The 20,575-nt window shown below is 42.0% G+C and overlaps 2 protein-coding genes and 1 non-coding gene across 3 annotated transcripts; 1 reads left to right on the forward strand and 2 right to left on the reverse strand.

Annotated features, from left to right (window-relative positions):
* Positions 1 to 3,482: 3,482 nt before the first annotated feature.
* On the forward strand, positions 3,483 to 3,588 carry LOC140855144 (small nucleolar RNA R71). Its single transcript, XR_012138175.1, has one exon. It is a non-coding gene; the product is annotated as a small nucleolar RNA R71 (small nucleolar RNA).
* A 10,694-nt stretch (positions 3,589 to 14,282) lies between these two features.
* Positions 14,283 to 16,913, reverse strand: LOC105032313 (pentatricopeptide repeat-containing protein At4g30700). Its single transcript, XM_010906724.4, has one exon. It carries the CDS (start codon positions 16,839 to 16,841, stop codon positions 14,460 to 14,462), a length of 2,382 nt encoding a protein of 793 aa, XP_010905026.3. The 5' UTR covers positions 16,842 to 16,913; the 3' UTR covers positions 14,283 to 14,459.
* Positions 16,914 to 17,485: 572 nt separating this feature from the next.
* LOC109504897 (uncharacterized) lies at positions 17,486 to 18,094 on the reverse strand. Its single transcript, XM_019846245.1, has one exon. The coding sequence runs from the start codon at positions 18,092 to 18,094 to the stop codon at positions 17,486 to 17,488; it is 609 nt and encodes a 202-aa protein (XP_019701804.1).
* Between the last annotated feature and the right edge of the window lie 2,481 nt (positions 18,095 to 20,575).

Raw genomic sequence — 20,575 nt, forward strand, 5'->3', positions numbered from 1 at the left:
CTTAGACCCTAACAGATATGAGCAAAATTTTTCAAGGACGAACACTACTGCTAGTAGCTCTTTTTCTGTTGTGGTGTAGTTTAATTGGGCATCGAAAAGAGTCTTGCTAGCATAATAGATCACATGTGGCTCATTATTGATTTTTTGGCCTAAGACGGCACCTATTGCAAAGTCAGAGGCATCACACATAATCTTAAATGGAATGGACCAGTCAGGGAGTTTTATTATGGGTGCTGTTGTCAGGACTGTTCGTAATGTGTTGAACGCTTTCAAACAGTCTTCATCAAAGGCAAATGGTGTATCCTTGGCCAACAGATTGCACAAGGGTCTTGAAATCTTGCTAAAGTCTTTGATGAAGCGTCTATAAAATCCGGCATGACCTAAGAAGGATCGTATTTGTCGGACCGAAGTAGGGGGTGGTAGTTTTGAAATGACCTCAACTTTGGCTTTATCTACCTCGATCCCTCTTTCAGAAATAATATGTCCTAATACAATTCCTTTCCGCACCATGAAATGACTCTTTTCCCAACTTAGGACAAGATTTGTCTCCATACACCGTTTAAGAACTTTGGAAAGATTATGGAGACAATCCTCAAAGGTGGTTCCAAACATAGAAAAATCATCCATAAAAACTTCAAGATACTTGTCTACCATATCCGAAAAAATGGCCAGTATGCATCGTTGAAATGTAGCGGGTGTATTGCAAAGCCCGAACGGCATACGTCGAAAAGCGAAGGTGCCATAGGGGCAGGTGAAGGTAGTCTTTTCTTGGTCATCCGAAAATACAGGCACTTGATTGTACCCTGAATAACCATCAAGAAAATAGTAGAAACTTTGTCCTGCTAACCGTTCTAAGATTTGGTCGATGAAGGGCAATGAAAAATGATCCTTCCTAGTAACGGCATTCAGTTTTCTATAATCTATGCATACTCGCCATCCAGATGATATGTGAGTTGAAAGTAGTTCACCTTCTTCGTTCTCAACCACAGTAATACCAGAAACTTTGTCCTGCTAACCGTTCTAGGATTTGATCGATGAAAGGCAATGAAAAATGGTCCTTCCTAGTAACGGCATTCAGTTTTCTATAATCTATACATACTCGCCATCCAAATGATATGCGAGTTGGAAGTAGTTCACCTTCTTCGTTCTCAACCACAATAATATCAGATTTCTTAGGTACTACTTGAGTGGGACTGACCCATTTACTATCGGATATGGGGTAGATGATTCCAGCATCTAACCACTTTACCACCTCTTTCTTTACTACTTCACGCATGTTTGGGTTCAATCTCCTCTGTATATCTCGATGGGGTTTGCCATGTTCCTCAAAATGAATATGGTGCATGCAAATGGAGGGGTCAATCCTTTTAAATTGGCAATGGACCAACCGATAGCCTCTTTGTGTTCCTTCAGAATACCAACCAATTGTGCTTCCTGATTAGAGTTCAAGTCTGATGCAATGATTGTTGGGAGGATGTCATTGAGTCCTAGAAATACATACTTGAGCGTAGCAGGAAGGGGTTTCAATTCTAACGTAGGTGGTGATTCTAAAGATGGGACTATTGGTGTACTGGCTAATGTGGGCAATGGCTCATACTTGATTGTCCATGGAGGAGTGGTTTTATCATGTGATGTATCCAACAAGATGTTAACTTCTTTCATATATTCCTCAAAGTCACACACTCCAAAATGAGCCAAGCAAGTATCTAAGGGGTCTGGTGCTAGAATTATGAGTGTTGCATCTTCTATAATATCTTCTAGTGTATCTACTTCGAAGCAACTATCCATTGATGATCCTTGGGAAGCACCAAACACATTCAGACTTAGTTTCTTATTCCCAAACGATATGTCCATGACTCCTGTCCTACAATTAATGCATGCATTTACCGTAGCTAGGAAGGGTCATCCTAAGATAATGGAAATTTGTCTGGGATTGCCACTTAATTCCATATCGAGAATCAGAAAATCAACTGGAAAGTAAAACTCATCTACCTTGACCAAGACATCCTCAAGCATTCCACGTGGTTCCTTAATTGATCTGTCGGCTAACTGCAGTGTGACTGATGTGGATTTTAGTTCTCCGAATCCAAAAACTTCATACACCGAACTAGGTAAAAGATTCACACTTGCCCCTAAATCCAGAAGAGCTTTTTCAATGTGATAATCTCCTATAACACAGGAAATGATGGGGGCTCCTGGGTCCTTAAGCTTTGGAGGAGTGGCATGCTGGAAGACAGAACTAGCCTGTTCAGTGAGGCATACTTTCTTTGGGATTTGTGATCTAGATTTACGTTTTTGGGTATACAAATCCTTCAAAAATTTGGCATAAGCAGAGACCTGTTTGATTGCGTCTAGAAGGAAAAGATTAATTTAGACTTACTTAAACAATTCCAACATCTCATCGAGTTTTCCTCCTTTCTTATCTGCAGGAATAGGGGCTTTCAGGGCATCTGAAAATGGGGCTTTAGGCAAGTAAGATGATTCCGGTGTAGTTGGTTCCTTCTCTATTTTCAGGTCCTCCTTGTTCTTGGGTGATTTGGCTTCGGTTAGAGGTTTAGGGTCGGTCTCATTGGTTTTACTAGTGTGTTCAATGACCTTCCTACTTCTCAGAGTCATGATTGATTTGGCATGTTCAGAAAAAACTTCTAGGGTATTAGAGCTCTCAATCACAAATTGCCCTCTTGGGTTGCTCTCGGGTTGGCTAGGTAATTTTTCTCCTTCCCTCCTACTGAATGCAGTCGCTAGTTGACCTATTTGGGTCTCTAGCTTAGCAATGGATTGTGTGTGAGAGTTAAGGGTCTGAGTGTTGACTTCTAATCGTCCTAGTGCTTTCAGAATTTTTTCCTCAAAAGCTGAGCTGTGACCAGTAGTAGACAGTTGAGGAATATTTTGAAATTGATGGTATGGTCCATGCCTATATGTTGGGTCTTGATATTGAGGTCGAGGTGTGGCAGGACCAACCACTGGTTGTGGTCTCCAGGAAAAATTTGGATGGTTTCTCCAGCCGGGGTTATAAGTGTTCGAATATGGATCATTTCCTGATCTGCGAGCTTGTTAGACTTGAGCTTGCTGAACCTGCTCATGCACAAACTCAAAAAATTGAGGTGCGGCTGGGCATTCACTAACAAAATGGTTCGGACTTGCACACAATGCACAAACTTCTTGGATTGGGTTAGGTGGAATCAGAGATTGTCCAGTATTTAGAAGGCGATCTAATTTTTGAGATAATTCATCTACCTTATGATGGATATCTATGGCATTTCCTACTTCATATATTCCACCTCTCTTTGGGTTTAACATGGGTTTATCTCTAATAGAGGCAGACATATGATGTAATAAATTTTCACTTAAAATTTCAAACAGTTGCCATGCCTCATCCTCACTTTTCAGCATGAATGTCCCACCGCATGATGCATCGACCATTTGTCGATGTCTTTCCGATAGCCCATCATAAAAATATTGGATTAACTGTCACTTGGGTACAGCATGGTGGGGATATTTTCTAATAAGGTCCTTTAATCTCTCCCATGTTTCATGAAATATTTCTCCATCTAATTAGAAAAAACTAGTTATGGCTTTTCTTATTTGATTAGTTTTTTCTATGAAAAATTATTTCTTGAGAAACTCTCCTTGCAGCTGGTCCCAGGTTGATATAGTCATGGAATCCAAAGTATGTAGCCAGTATTTGGCTTTGTCCTTAAGTGAGAAAGAGAATAATTTTAACCTAAGAGCATCATCGGAGAAGTTGTGAATTTTGACAGTTGAGCATATCTCAAGAAATTCTTCAAGATGTTTATAAAGGTCCTCATTACTAAGTCCATAAAATGAAGGTAACATTTGAATTATACTGGACTTAATTTCATATTGAGTGGCCTCCATAGGGGGCACTTGAATACAAGGAGAGTAGGTATATGTGGAAGGAGTAAAGTACTCCTTCAATTGCTTGGGTGGATCATTCTCCTGATTTCGGTCCATATTTTTACGTCTGTTGGCTCTAAAGGTTCTTTCTATTTCTAGATCAAAAGGTTGGATTTCTGGTCGTAACGATCTACGGCCAAGCATACACCTTACAATTATACTTTAGAGCAAACACAAAAAATTTTAGTTTATATATATATATATATATATATATATATATATATATATTTATAATAAGGTAAGAAAAGAATGAAGAAAATCTAAAGAGAAGAACCTAAGAATCTTAAATCTATGAAAAGGAAGAAATTAGTTAATGTTTAGATGTTAATTGCAATCAACTTAAACAAGCATGGACTCTCTATCCTAAGGTTAACTTAGATCTAGACAGCTCCTAACTTCCAAGACCGCCTTTGAGCACTCCAAGCTCAAGACTGACTAACTGACTCGGCTAGGTAAGCGTAAGATGTGGGAGGTTCCCTGCTCGTTGCTTTCCTTAGACACCAACTGAGTTGGTCAGGTCAGTCAACGGAACCAATTGAAAACCACTTTCTTTAACCACTTGCCTTAGACACCGAGCAATTAATCAATCCGCACTCGGTTCAACTCTAGAGCTTTCTTATCCTATTGAGCTCGAAATTCCTAGGGCTGACATCTAGTTGATTTTAGATTAAGGTCTAGGTTATGCAAATGCAAGGGAGTGATTTGTGGGCCAAGGAAGGGTGATCAAATCCCCATCTTATCTGATTAATGGGTTATTGCCCTTAAAGTTAATTATGGAGATGAGATGCAAAGAAACAAGGTATCCAATCAAGTTAAAAAATTTTATATTTGAGGTTATGCTATTTTAGTTAAGTATTATGAAATGTCAATGATTTTTTTTTTTATTTCAACCGTGCCAAGGTCCCTGGCAATGGTGCCAAAATTTGATGCGTAGTCGTTGATAGCACCAAAAATAACTCTACTCACTACGTAGGTAGGATGAGTCGAGATCGTATCCTCAGGGACCTTGGGCTAAGTTGAGATTGCATAAAAGAAAGAAGCGTTGTTTTGATTTAAAAAATAAATTATCTTAAAATTGATGTAATAAAAAAATAAAGAACTCGGAAGTTTTGAATTAATTTTGTACTAGCAGAGTTGTATCTTTTTTTTTTAATTAAATTGATGCGATTAATCTTAGAAAAAATACCTATCTTTCCTTGGCACGCTCCGTACCCGTAGATCACGATGCATCTCCAGAAAGTACTAGGTAAACAACTCTTCTTTCCTCGGCACGCCCCGTATCCGTAGATCACGGTGCGTCTCCAAAAAGTAAAAATTATTTCTAATATTAATCTAACAGGAAAGCATAAATAAAAGCATATGAAAGAGAGCAAATAAAGAACTCATGACAATTTAAATAAAAAGCATAATCTTTATTGCATATAAAGAAATACAAGAAAGTTTAGAACAATAAACCATCTCTGTGTCGTTACAAAATTTCTTCTCCACTCCCAAGACTGCTAACCTAGCTGCTCATGAAGTAGTCCCTTTCTATTCCTCTATGCAAGGCTCTAGAAGAATTTCTGGGCTCTTCCTCCAATGGGAGTACAAAAGTCTTTTTATAGGTGTTAGGAGGGAGGAGTTTTACATGATTTTCTGATGTGGGACTAAAGAAAATATAAATCTTTCCTATCAAAATATTTTAAAATATTAATTTTTTTCTTTTAACAAGCATCTGTCCGACCGCCATCAAAAACTTCCTGCGAATCCGTCTGCCGCGCGCCCGCTCGTCGTGTGCCCACACCCGCGCGATGCCGCACCCGTGCCCGCGCTTGCGCCCACGCCGCGTCCGCGCCGCATCCGCCCCGCGTCCACGCGCTCACGCATGCCCACTCGCGCGCCCAGGAGTATTCCACGTGAAACAATTTTTTTGTATTCCAAAAAGAAACTTTTGTTTCTTCACAATGACACCTATATCCTTTTGGATTTCTTGCATAGTATCTTCATTTTCTATAATACCATATACATCCTTCTTTTATTTTAATTTTATTTTAAGTCCAAATTTCTTCAAACTTGAGTCTTTTTGATTTATGAATCGGACTCTTTGTATCGGCGATCATCTTTCCTGTAAAACATAAAAAGAAGCATCAAATTCTTAATAAATAAAATAAATTAAGTACTTAAATTAAGTGTTTATCAGAGAGCTTATAAAAAATAGATTTGTGAGGGAGAGTTTGAGTCCTTGCGCGATTCCTGCACTACTGACTCCAAAGAAGGATGGTACATGGAGGATGTGCATAGATAGCCGTGCCATTAATAAGATCACCATTAAGTATCGCTTTTTCATCCCTAGGTTAGATGACATGTTAGATATGATGGCCGAATCCACTATCTTTTCTAAGATCGATCTTAAGAGTGGTTACCATCAAGTAAGGATTAGATCGGGAGATGAGTGGAAAACTACTTTCAAGACAAAAAATGATTTATATGAGTGGATGGTGATGCCATTTAGATTATCTAATGCCCCTAGTACCTTCATGAGGTTGATGACCCAAGTACTACGACCATTTATAAGAGTATTTGTAGTTGTATATTTTGATCTATAGTCAAACTAGGGAAGACCATTCAGATCACCTCCAAAGAGTGTGTCAAGTTCTTAAAATAGAAAGCTTGTATGCTAATCCTAAGAAGTGCGCTTTTATGACAGACCATATCATCTTTTTAGGTTTTGTTGTTACCCCCAATGGTGTTATCTGCTGATCCTAAAAAGATTAGAGCAATAGTTGAGTGGCCGGTGCCCAAGAGTGTGCATGACGTGCGGAGTTTTCATGGATTAGCAACCTTTTATCGTAGGTTCATAAAAGGGTTTAGCACCATAGTCGCTTCCATCACTGACTGCATTAGAAAGAAAAATTTTGAATGGACTAGGACAGCGAATAGAGCCTTTCTAGACATTAAGGACAAGATGACTCATGCCCCAATCTTACATCTCCCTGATTTTTCTAAGATTTTTGAAGTAGCGTGTGATGCGTCAGGATTTGGGATTGGTGGTGTCCTTAGTCAAGAAGGTCATCCGATAGCATACTTTAGCGAGAAACTTAACGATTCTAAACTCAAGTATTCTACCTATGATAACGAGTTTTATGCGGTAATTCAAGCTTTAAAATATTGGAGGCATTACCTACTACCGTAAGAATTTATTTTGTACTCTGATCATGAGGCCCTTAGATTCCTGAATTCTCAAAAAAAATTGAATCATAGATACGGTAGGTGGGTCGAGTTTTTGCAAGCCTATACTTTTATTTTGAAACACCGTGCAGGTGTAGAGAATCGTACTGCTGATGCCCTGAGTCGTCGTCATACTTTGCTGTCCACCGTTAGTATAGAAGTTGTTGGTTTTGATAAGATTAAAGAAAATTATGAGGAGTGTCCAGATTTTGGTGACATACTTACCGCTTTACATAAGGGGCCATCTAGAGAATGTAGTGAATATACCCTTCAGGATGGTTACCTATTTAGAGAAACTAGGCTGTGTATCCCCTGTACATCTTTAAGAGATTTTTTAGTTTGGGAATTACATGCTGGAGGACTAGCTGGACACTTTGGTAGGAATAAAACTATAGAGTTGGTAGAAGCCCAGTTCTTTTGGCCAAGCTTGAAAAGAGATGTCGCCCGAATTGTTGTCCAATGTAGAACATGTGCCGTGGCCAAATAGAGAAAACAAAACACCGGCTTATATATACCCTTACCTATACCAGACTGTCCTTAGCAAGATGTTAGTATGGATTTTATTTTGGGATTACCTAGGACAGCTAAGAAGCATGATTCTATTCTAGTGGTTGTAGATAGATTTTCAAAAATGACCCATTTCTTGCCCTGTTGCCAAACGTCTGATGCGTCGAAAGTTGCAAGGATATACTTTGATGAGATTGTTAGACTACATGGATTGCCTAAAATCATTGTTTCTAATAGGGATGTTAGATTTATGAGCTACTTTTGAAAAATCCTATGGCATCTTTTAGGCACAAAACTAAAATTTTCTTCTGCCTATCATCCGCAAACAGACGGTCAGACCGAAGTGGTTAATAGGAGTCTTGAAAATCTTTTACGTTGCTTGATTGGGGAACATATGGGTAACTGGGATCTTTTGCTGCTCCGAGCCGAATTTGCATATAATAGCTCTGTTAATAGGTCCATTGGCATGAGTCCTTTTGAAGTAGTTCATGGATATCAATCTAGAAAACTAATAGCTAGACCTCATCCCACTACCCATGCATGCTAGGATTTTCGAATCTGCAGTCATTTGCACAGCATGTCAAGAGTCTACATATAGAGATCAGTAAAAAAATTAGTATGAACAATAAAGTTTATAAACAGAATATAAATTCTCATCGACGTGTTCAAGAGTTTGCAGAGGGAGACTATGTGATGGTTCGATTGAGGCCTGAACGATTTTTCTCTAAAATCGTGAAGAAGTTACATGCCCGAGGAGCAGGTCCGTTTAAGATCATAAAAAAAATCAGACCAAATGCGTATGTTGTGGACCTACCTTCTGATTTTGGGATTAGCTCTACTTTTAATATTACAAATCTTATCGCCTATAAAAAATCAACTCGGATACCTAGTGAGCCATTTGAGCCTGAACCAACCTTTGAGAGCGAACCTATCCCTGAGTGTCCACCAGCCAAAATGTCAGCAAAACACGATCAGATTGAGAGAATTTTGGATGAGCAGATCCTTTCCACCTGGAGTCGAGGCTATCAGCAGTATCTGGTCAGATGGCGAGGTCGATCGGAGTCTGAAGATACCTGGATCACACGAGAAGAGATGCAATGCATTGATCCCGATCTACTTGAGCGTCACCAGAGTGGAATCGACACACTCGACAGGGTCGAGTTTTTTCCACCTCGAGAGAATTGGTGCGGACACCAGAGCCATCAAAAATCGACAACATGATTTAAGTTCGATTTGGATCGAAGAAGCCTCATTAGACTGATTCTACTTTAGTTATTTATTTTCAGTCAATAAATTTTTAATGCATTTAGCTTTGGGTCCATAGGGCTATACTTGGATTTGTCTACGTCACCTTTGAAGCCACCACTCTCCACATGCCAAGAGAAAAAATATGCATACCAGCATGTGCCATGCTCATGCCAAGTTGTGTCAAGCATCAAGCACCCACATGGAGTTTCATTTCTTCCTTAGAATTTTTTAAGAGTTCTTGGCTACTTACTTATTTTGTTGAAGGCTGATTTCTTTTCCATGGTAGATTATAATGCTTTACTTTTTTGTGAAGGGTTGATTTCTTCCTTGTAAAAGATAAGAGATTCCTAAACAAACAGGACCCTTAGAGTCCTATATAAATCCTTATATCTTCCATGAAGAAGACAATGAATGATTTTACAAACTCTACAAATATTTGTGTCAATCGCTCCGAGAGAAAGAGGGTGTGAGATCCAAAATCATCCCACAAGGGGAGGGTGTGAGGCCCACTTTCTATCCTACTTCTACTTAAGATCCAGTGTTCCTGCGACTCTAATCGACTCCACCATCTACCCACGCAAGCCTATTCTGTCAAGAGAAGATCTGTCTCCTCCAGAATTTTTATCTATCGTGCTGAGAGGAGTGATTTCTTATTCTACAGATCATATACTGTCAAGGACCTTCGTTCCTTAACAGTTGATCTTTGATTTTTTTTTAATCCGATGTTGGTAAAGACCTAGTTCTTTATCGATGGATCTGTTTGGTTAAAAGATTAAGAGACTTAATCAGAGTAGTTTCTTAACTACCACGATCTAGATTCTTATCATCTTCTTGGATTTTCTCACGAATTTAATGTTTTATTTTCTCTCATTCCATTCTTATTTCTTTTTGCATTTACTCATGAGCATGTTTAATTTCTGCTATCTGTTTATGAAATTCTCTATTACTAGTTGTTTACTGATCTCTTGAATGGCATTCATCTGTATCATTTAGATTGATCTCGCTTTAGTCTCGTATCAATCAATCACACCTCTTGAGCAGAGTATAGGCAACTATACTGTCTGTCCTGGAAATAATGAGCCCCTGACTGGACATGATTTGTTGTTGATGAACAGAAGAGAGCTTGATCATTAGGATTGATTTTTTTTCTCTCTTCTTTAGGGTTGTCCCGCATCACATGCAGAATCTAAAATCTACTGCTGGAAAGAAGTAGATATCTCATCAGATATCTTTAGAACATCATCCTCTGACTCGCTACTGGCCGTCGCTGCAGTAGCTCTCATTCGATCCCTGAGTTGAGAGCAATCTCTGGCTAGATGCTCCAAATAGTCACATTGATAACATCTGATCTTACTCAAGTCTCTCATCCTGGACTTGGACCGCCCTCGTTGCGATCTCCTGTCGCTCCGTCTGCCGCCTCCTACTCCTCCAGAAATCTTCAAAACTAAGCTGCCGTCATCTGAGCTCGAAGCTCGATTCTTCCTCCTGAGAATCTCATTTTGAAGAATCATTGCGGTAACCTCGTCCATCTTGATGGTGCTCTTCCCCATTAGAAGATAAGTCACTAAAGACTCATATGAAGGAGGAAGCGATGCGAGCAAGATCAACGCCTTGGTCTTCTCCTCGACTTTCTCGCCAATGCTGAAGAGGTTGGTGAGGATCTTCTAGAAGTGGCTGAGATGCTTCTTCACGCTCTGTCCCTCAGTCATCCGCAGTTGGTAGAACTGCCTCTAGAGGAAAAGGATGTTGATGAGAGACTTCACCATGTACAACTCCTCGAGCTTCGACCACAGCATCGTCAAAGAAGTCTGGCTAAGCATATGGATCACCACTTTATCCGCTAGGTACAAACGAATCATACTCACCATCTGCATCTGGAGCCGCCTCCAATCCTGTACCTCCATGATGGTTGGCTTCTCCTCGTACAAGAGAGCATCGATCAACCTTTGCTGGATGAGTACATCTTTCACCCTTACCTGCCACAAAGAGAAATTACTTTTTCCGTCAAACCTATTGATCTCCACCTTGATTGTGCTTGTTTTCTCCATCTTCTATCTGAACCACCACCGTTGCGACCTACACTCTGGCACCACCTTGCTCTGATACTAATTGTTGCGTAGGATCCGGTACCACACGGTGCAACAGGAAGAAAGAAAAAATAAAAACAAGAAGTACAATATAAATACGTGGATCAGCCTCAAGCCTACCTCTATGGGGCGTGCAAGTTTCACTATGAGAGAATAAAATAAAATCAATACAAGAAGAACTCACCACTCAACCCTTATACAAGAGTCTCTCACTGAAAAACCCCAAAACCCTTACAAAAGCTCTCTGAAACCTCTTTTGAAGCCTTTCTGCACCTCCAGGATGTCACCAACTCTCCAACACAATAAATGGCTCGTCAATCGGAGCTATATAGGCTTCAGATTTTTGAAAATACTGTTTCAATAGGAATACAGAGTCCCAATCAACCCTAAAATTATTCGTGGTCGTCCGATCATGACCGACTCACACCAGAGCCGTCCGATCATGCAAAACAGCCTCTAACCACATCTGATCATGTCCAGATTGAGTTCCAGCTGTTCGATCGCTACCGACTGCGATCTGGACCATCGGATCATGCAAAAACTCTCTTGGACTGCGTGTGGACCGCGTGTTCGGAACATGCGGCCTTATGGACCGCCCAACACCCTGTGGTCCACGGTGGACCATGCAGGCGTTGGGCCTGGGCGTCCGTGCATGCTGGGCCGGCCTGCATGCGCACCCGCATTGGACCCGCCTGCGTGTTGGGCCGCACGCACTTGCATGCACGTGCGTCTTTGCCGGGCCCAGCTGCACCACCGTTGGCCGCCGTCGACCCGCCACCGCCTCATGTATCATGCCACCTGTTCCGATCTTCTTTCGTACGTATCTTCGCCGTCTGAACTCCGTTTAGGCTGTTCTTAGGCTCGTTGAACTCCGTTCGTCATCTTGGACCTCGCTGTGGGCTCAATATGGATTGAATCTCGAGGCGTCAAATCTCAACAGTATTGAATGTTTGTGTGCAACTGCATGATCTCAATAAGGGCAAGAAGCTATACTGCCACATGACCAAATTTGGCAATCCTGGTTGCTTTGTGCTAAATGCTCTTATGGATATGCATGCATAATGTGGTGACATAGAATGTGCTCATCGATTACTTGACGACAGCTTCCATGTTAACAATGTGACATTCAGTTTTCACTGCTGAATGCGTAAACGTATTGTTTCAATGCTCCCAATACATGTGGAACTACCAGCCATGTTCGGATAGGATGCAATGAACCAAGTGTCCCTTATAGGGTTGCCCCAGAAATCAGAACAACTAGAAACTCCAAAATCAGTAGAATGCAATGAATGCCATCAAGAGAGGGTGGGCTTTTGATTGTCAGGAGATTTGTCATGTGGCAATACCTGCTTATGTGATGATAGCATTATAGCAGTCTTTCGTGAAGAGGCAAAGAAAAGAAAAGTAATTTATCAAAACTGACCTCATTTATTTTGGATAGGTTTGAAGCTTTGAATTTTTTTTTTCTATCGTATGTTTCTTGGTCTACTTCTAGTGTTTGCTGATCTTAGAGATATGGAAAAAGACCTGTGGATGCATGGGTTTGTGGAGAAGTAGGTTGTGCAGCGGAAGCAAATATTTCCTATGACTCTACAGATGTGAGCAAATTTAGGCCCATCAACATTGCGAAGAGGAGTTCTCATCAGATAATCAGGTAAAAATTAAATCTCCTGGATGGCATAATGATGGCCTACGTAAATTAGTAATGCAGATGTGCTCTTGCATTGTTTTAGCCATGACATTAAACAGCAGAAAGGCTTGATCCAGTATGCAGCACTTCCAGAGCTGGAAGTTTTTCTCAAATGACAAAACTTCTCTCAAATATCTACTAAATCTAGTATTGAGGGAGATATCACCGAGTTGTCTGTTTATAACTCTATTAGAACTATCAATTTGGGTTGGATCCGTCGGATTGGCCTGCTCCACCGTGTAAATGGGACGAGTTGGATTTATATTTTAGCAATCTGTTTAAAAGCGGGTCAAATGACCCGTCCCGTTTGGATTGACGGATCGGAGTGGGTCGGGGCGGGCTGATCCGTCTCTTTTTATATATATATATATATATTTCAAAAGAAGGTTCTAATGTTATTGAAGAGATAATTGATGAAAAAAGGAAAAAAAATGAAGAATTGAATGATGAGGACCACATTAATAATATGGAGGATAATTTTTTAGGACTTTGATTTGCCTCTAAATTAATTTAAAAATTGAAACTTAAAGTCTTTTAAGTTTGAGTTATATTTAGTTTAAGTTTGACAATTTCATTTTATGACTCTAAGAATTGAGATATGAGATTTTGATAAATTGATTTGAACTCAAATTGAATATGAAATTCAATTTATATTACTGTTTATATTTATTTTTTTTGAATTTTGACGGATTGGCCCGTTTAATCTGCAGCCCATGACGGGTCAAATCAGGTTAGAATTTTTCCAATCCGTCAGTTAAACGGACCAGTCCGCTCCGATCCATTAAAAGATGCGTTGGGGTGGATCGGGGTGGGCCGGTCCATCTTAACAACTCTAAACTCCATATTCATAGTTTGAGATGGTTTAGATACAGCCACTGCTGTATGCAATAGTATGACAGAATGATGATGTCTCCGTAATTTTACAACAGCAGCGTCCCCACATGAAACGATGCAAAATGATTCATATCAGCGATCATAATTGTCAAATTCACAGGAATATGGTGATCATGACTTTTATACTTATAGGACAAGTTGTGATAGCATAAATCTTGTTAATCCCAAGCAGAAATATTGCCTTCTTGTTTTGCCAACATATAAGCCACTATTGATCCAATTTTGCTCGTTTTAGATTCTCAGTGTCCAGAAGAAGACTGCTAGCTTCTATAACTGGTTGAAGGCATCTCTATCAGTGAACATTATGCCACCCCCACCCTTCGCGAATGTAGTTGTATTTGGTTTATCTGTATCTTTTCTGCTCAGTAATTGACAAGAATCGGGATCTATCTCGGATACCTGAAGTTCAGACTTATTGCTTCCAACATAGGATTTCTGAAATAAAGTCCAACTGGTGTGCTCCTTATCTGTGTAGTCTGCATCATTTATAGCACCACATCTGCTGCATTTGTGAATTCTCCCAAAACTATTTTTATTGATCCATCTTATTCCCGTTCAAGCAAGGTCATATTGATGTATCTTATTCCATTATAATCATAAACTGAATTTACTGATTCAGGAATCTTAAATCACCTCCAACTTGAAGTAGGATCGACCAAAAAAGAAGCATGTAAATCCTCATGTAAAAATGCCACCATATGCATATGTATAACACAAATACATTTTCAAAATTTAACAACATATTAAATAGATAACACCATTTTTTATTAGTTTGAACAATGCATGGAACACTTTCAAATGCAAAATTTTCAGAGCAGAACATATCTGCTCTGCAGCCTGAACTTAAAACTTGGATCATTTAAAATTGCAACAGATCTCCTCACCAGTACAACAACATGATTTATGCATCACCAGAAATCCCCACAGGAGCATGCCCCATCTTTAAAATGGTGGAACCTGGTGGCATCCCTCACAATAATCAAACGCTGAGTTATCCTTGATATGAATTTGGTTGCAGTATGACAGTCCAAACACACCCTAAGGTTCTTGATGATCCTAATCTCACTCCCTGGCTCAGTGCTAATAAGCCCAAAGGCAATAGCCAGCTTCTCACTGTGAACTTTCACCATGTGCTCCTTCTCTTCTTCCTCCACATCATATAGTGCAACATCAGTCTCTGCACGATACCCTGCCTCAACCATCTTTCCAGTCAGTTTATCCAACATCGAATAGATCAACACTGACTGCGGGTGAGATCGGTCACCAGAAGTAAAAATATGCACCTCATCTCTAATCTCAATCAGAGTGCATCCAGGTGTTTTCACCAGCTTTCTACTCTTAGCACCTTGTCTCACCATAGCTGCTTCAGGGTAATCACGGTTAGCAGAATATACATTAGAGAGCAGAACATAGTAACTAATATTCTGGGGTTCTAGTTCGAACAACTTCTCTGAAGCCATTTGAGCCAGTCCAGTTTCCTTGTGTTTCATGCAAGCACCAAGCAAGGCACCCCAAACACCAGGACCAGCATTCTCAGGAACTGTCTCTATAAATGCAAGGGCCTCTTTTAGTTGCCCAGCTCGTCCGAGGAGGTCCACCATGCAAGCATAATGCTCCGGCCCAGGCTTAATTCCATGGTCGCATGTCATGGACTGAAAGGCTGCACGGCCCTCTTCAACCAATCCCCCATGGCTACATGCATACAAGACCGAAAGGAATGTGACTCCAGTAGGAGCAATACAAGCATTTAGCATCTCCTTGAAAAGCTTCAAAGCTTCACGACCTTGACCATGAAGGCCATAACCCAATATCATTGCATTCCAAGACACCACATTCTTCTCCACCATACCATCAAAAATTCTTCGAGCTTCCATGACACTCCCGCACTTTGCATACATATCAATAAGAGCTGTCAATACATAAACATTAAGCTCAAGATCCTCCTGGGAGATTATCCGGTGGACCCATTTCCCCAAGGTGAGAGCTCCCAGCTGAGCGCATGCTGAAAGGGTGCTCGTGACCGTGATTTGATTAGGTCGGACATGGAGATCTTGCATTTCACGGAACAGAGATATCGCCATATCTGTCAATCCATTTTGGGCGTACCCCGATATCATTGCATTCCAAGAAGCCATGCTCTTCTCTGGCATTGCATCAAAAACCTTCCTTGCAGCTTCCATGTCGTTCAATCTACAATAGACAGTAGTAAATGCGGTCGAAACTGGCGAATTTTGATCAAGCCCAGATTTTACAGCAAATCCATGAATGGATCGAGCAAGGCATTCATGCCCAAAGGGACTGAACACTGGAATCAACCCTACCATGGTGCTTGAATTAGGCCTCCCTAGAAAAGCTAGCAATTCCCTGAACAGGTCCACAGAAGATCCAACAAGCCCATTTGACGAGTATCCAGATATCAACGCATTGCAAGCTATCAAATCCGGCTCGTCAATCTGTTCCAACAAGAACTTTGCAGCTGAGATCTCACTACACTTGGAGTACATGGAGATCAAACCAGTCACAATATGGGAATGGAATGCCAAGCCCGATTTCACACCCAAGCAATGCACCATCATTCCCAAGATCAACTCTTGGAGCTCCGCGGCAGCTGGGAGCACCACAGCCAGGGTCGTGGAGTCAAACCGCGCACCAGTCGTCACCATCTGCTTGAAAACCCTCAACGATCTCAAGAAAGCGCAGTTCTGAACCAACCCAGATATAAGGGTGTTCCATAACACGGTGTCCGGGTCGGGAACTCCATCAAATACCTTCTCTGCGGCCGAGACCTGGGAGAAATTGAGGTAGAAGTCGGTGAGGGCGGAGCCGACGAAGGGGTCGGCGGCGAAACCATCGATGATGACGCGGGCGTGGAGGGCGCGGCCGGGGGTTGGGGAGGGGAGGGCAGCGGAAGCGGAGGCAGCGAAAGCATAGGTGAAGGAGTCCGGACGGAGGTGGGCGTGGGTGCGGGGGAGGGAGGAGAGGAGTGGGAGAGCGGAGGGGGGAGGGAGGGAGCGGAGAAGGACGTTGAGAAGGAAGAGGTCAGGGCGGGGGACGGAGGAGAAGAGGCGGAGGAGGTGGGAGGGAGGGGAGCCGAGGTCGGCGAGGCGGTGGAGGAGCTTGGTGGTGGTGACGAGGTCCGGATGGTGGCCGGAGAGGATGGCGTGGGCGAGGATCTGGTCGAGGTGGCGGAGGGTGGCGGCGGCGAAGGTGAGGTCGAGGTAGCAGGATCGTTGGCGGGGACGGAGGGAGGTGGCGACGGAGGAGAGGTGTGAGGGGCTGCGCCAAAGCATCTACCCATCCAGTAGAGTTCGGCGGGAAGGAAAGGAGGCAGAAGGCGCAGAACAAACGAGGTTCGCTTCCGAACCAATCTTAACTACTGTTGCATGCTTCCATTATTTTGTGATTTTATGCAAGGTATTTTAATTATTACTATTGATGATTTTTCCTTTTTAATTGGAAGAATGATTATCCGATATTTTTTTTTTTTTTTTTTTTTTTTTTTTGCTGCTAAACAAAAATTGATTTTTATATATATCTTAAAGTTCAATTTCTATATAATTTTCATTAATTTTTTTTTATAAATTTAACAAATGGTAAAAATTTGGATACTCATATGGTATGAATTTTTTTTTTTTGATAAGGTGGTTCATTCAAACAATATTTTTGCATGAATACAACCAATTGAGTCAAAAAAAAAATATATCGTAGAAATCCCCAGAAATGCCTACAATCTTGATCCACAAGATGTCATCAGTATGCTCAACTACAAAGGCTGCTACCCAATCTGCTACAGTTTACCTCTTGGAAGATGTGCCTAATGACTATAGTGCATTGTTCCAACAAAATCGAGATATCGTGCAGAAGGAGATGAATAGCACCATCATAGTTATAATTCTCAACTAAGATACCACCGTAGTAGAGTCATCCTCGATAATCATCTGACCAGCTCCCAGAATCCTCCTAGCATCCTCGCCCATGCTGTGCGATACTTTGCCTTAGGAATCATAGGCTCCAGTAAGTAAGTCCCTCCCGCCACTATCAATCTAGAGTCTAGCCCACGAATCACAAAACCAGTCTCTCCATGCCTGCCTCTAATGCTCCCATCAAAATTGACCCTCAGATATGACAGAGGAGGGGGCTCCCATGAAATGAACACCTGATGAGTCGCTGTATAAGCAAGATGGGAGCTCCAGATATCCAATAGTCTGGATGTCGCACCTATCATCTCCGCTGCCATGGTCAAGGCTCTCTCCATAGCGAATCTCACAGAAGACTGCATGGATTCGAACACCAACCCATTCCTAGCCAGCCAAATATGGAGGGCCACATAGGCTGCTCGGATGCCCACTGCTCTAGGTATGCGACCTCCAAAGCTGTGCTCCAAAAGCTCTAGAAAGACCTCGGTAGGGACCTTTGCTTGGACCACTTGCACGTACATCCCAGCCAAGGACCAAGCATTCCTTGCCCTCGGGCATTGGAACAAAATATGCTCCATGGTCTCCTTCTCGAAGTTGCAGCAAAGATAGGTAAGCTGAATGTCCATACCTCAAGCCCGCAAGAGAGATCTACTCGAGAGCCAACCCCAAGCCACGTTCTATAGGAACAAACTTACCCTCGAATGCATCCCAATCCTTTAAATCCAGCTAACATCCCTGTAATTAATGGGCTCCCTCTTGTAAAGCCAATAGAGGTCCACCGTCATAACCCTTGTAGTGTAAGAGTGACTCCAGATCCTGATATCCGAACTGCTGTAGATGGGAGTCACTAGGGACAGCACCGTCTCCCCCAGCTCCTCGCTAAATAGGTGGGACACCACTACTTGATCCCACCCCCTGCCATCAACCAACGACTAAAGGGTAGGTCTCCAATCCACTGATCATGCAAAAGGCTCACAAAACGTTCGTCCCCCACCACCCAACATGTCTGAAGAATCACATCAGGAGTGTGGGCACAGATCTCCCTCTAAAGAAAAGAAGCACTACGTCTGGGTCAGATATCACCACTAGCAAACCAAAGTCCGTACTTAACTGTCATGATTATACTCCATAGGGAATCCGAACTGAGTAGAATTCGGGCTGTATGCCTCACAATCAGGACCCCCCTCTTTATAGCTAAAGACTGGATACCTAGACCGCCATCCCTCAAAAGCTGACAAAACTATCTCCCAAGCAAGCAGATGCACACCTCCCTTTCTACCCAAGCGGGATCCCATAAGAACTCCGAAAAAGATGCTCCAACTTAACCACCAAGGATCTGAGAAATACCATATTTGGTAATAGGTAAATAGGAACGCAGTTGAGAACAGACCTCACCAGGATGACCTACCCCATCATGGATAATGTACGAGCCTGCCAACCCTAGTTTCTCTCGGATCGACCGCTCTATATCCATGCACTCAACCCTCCTTAGCCTGCATCCTGTGATAGGAACTCCCAAGTACTATAGAGTCCCACTATGCTCTCTAACTCTGAGGGCTGAGTGTATCCCTAATCACAAGCCACAGCTGGGTCGGTATCTTCGGACTGAAAATAGTTATAGATTTAGAGAGATTGATCTTTGGCATGATGCAGCGCAATACTCCATCAGGATCCTATGAAACACCACTGCATTTCGGGCAGAAGTCTGGCCCACTATCAAACAGTTATTTATAAAAAGAAGATACGAGATCATGTGCCAACCTAAAGCCAACCCCTGGGCCGCAGCTCAGATGGCTCGCGAAAGAGTGTCAACACAGATAATGAAAAGATAGGAGGATAGGAGACAACCTTGCCCAATCCAACCGTGGAATGGAAGAAATCCGATGGCAATCTATTGATCAGGATGGCTAAGGAAGGACCATAAACACAGGCCATGATTCAACTAATCCATCTGAGATGAAAGCCAAAGTCCAACATGATCTTCTCTAGAAAGCTCCAGCTCATGCGATCATAAGCTCGCTCCATATCAAGCTTGATCGTCATAAGACTAAGATGAGGTGTAGCATACCAAAGGTTATGCATAAACTCCTGAGCAATGAGTACATTATCAGATATGCTCCATCCACCAACAAGCATCCCCTCCTCAAGATACATCAGTTGAGGGAGAATGGGCTTCATCCTGCACACTATCAATTTAGTATAGATCTCATATAGAGTAGTACATAAACTGATCGGCCTGTAGTGGTCCATAAAATCAAAATCCACCAGGCCAATAGACTGGACAAAATTTCTGAACTCTCTAAAGCTCGCATCCTCTATAAAAGGCATGCCTCTCTTTTATCTTCAAGGCCAATGGTATAACTGAAGTCCCCAGCCACGACAGCGGGAATTTCTTGATCAATCAGGCTGGCTACCTCCTGCCATAATATCCTCCTCTCATGATACTCAGTACTGGCATACACGTCGGACGAGAGCCCACTAAAAAGAATGGGATCCTCTGCGGTACTCAAAAAGTACCGTACAGTGCTGTGCATATATTGGGTCGTCCATCAAAAAAAGGACGATTATGTGATGTTTATCTAAAGTATTCAAATATCCCTGGAGTTTCTCTATTTCTCTTTTCTTAGTATTTTAATGCACGCACGGCCACTAATTTTTTGATGGACATTTTCGAAACATGCACAGTATCTTACGGTACTTTTTAAGTACAACAGAAAATCTATTCCCTCACTAAAATCATTCATTTCAGTAATAATAACAATAACTTATAAGGTACAGTGGTGGAACATATCAACAGAAGCAACTCTAATCTGGTACACAACAATGATCTACACCTCCGCCCACGACAATCCCACATTTTCCTCGCGGCCCACATGGGTGCCCTCCTTCGACTCCCCAATTCCACCCGACTGCTTTGGTATTGCTGAGGGGGGAGCGGAGATGGTCGACCCCAACTCCACCTCTCCAACCACACCCCCCTTCATCCCTTCCCCACTTTTTGCCACCTGCCCGTTGGTCGACGGAGAAGCATCTCTATGAGACAGTGAAGTGAGGCCGGTTGCCACCTTCATTTGCAAATCACGGCCGCCGGTAACAAGCTCCTTGGT

The sequence above is a fragment of the Elaeis guineensis genome, chromosome 1, assembly GCF_000442705.2.
Source record: "Elaeis guineensis isolate ETL-2024a chromosome 1, EG11, whole genome shotgun sequence".
Taxonomy (NCBI): Eukaryota; Viridiplantae; Streptophyta; class Magnoliopsida; order Arecales; family Arecaceae; genus Elaeis; species Elaeis guineensis.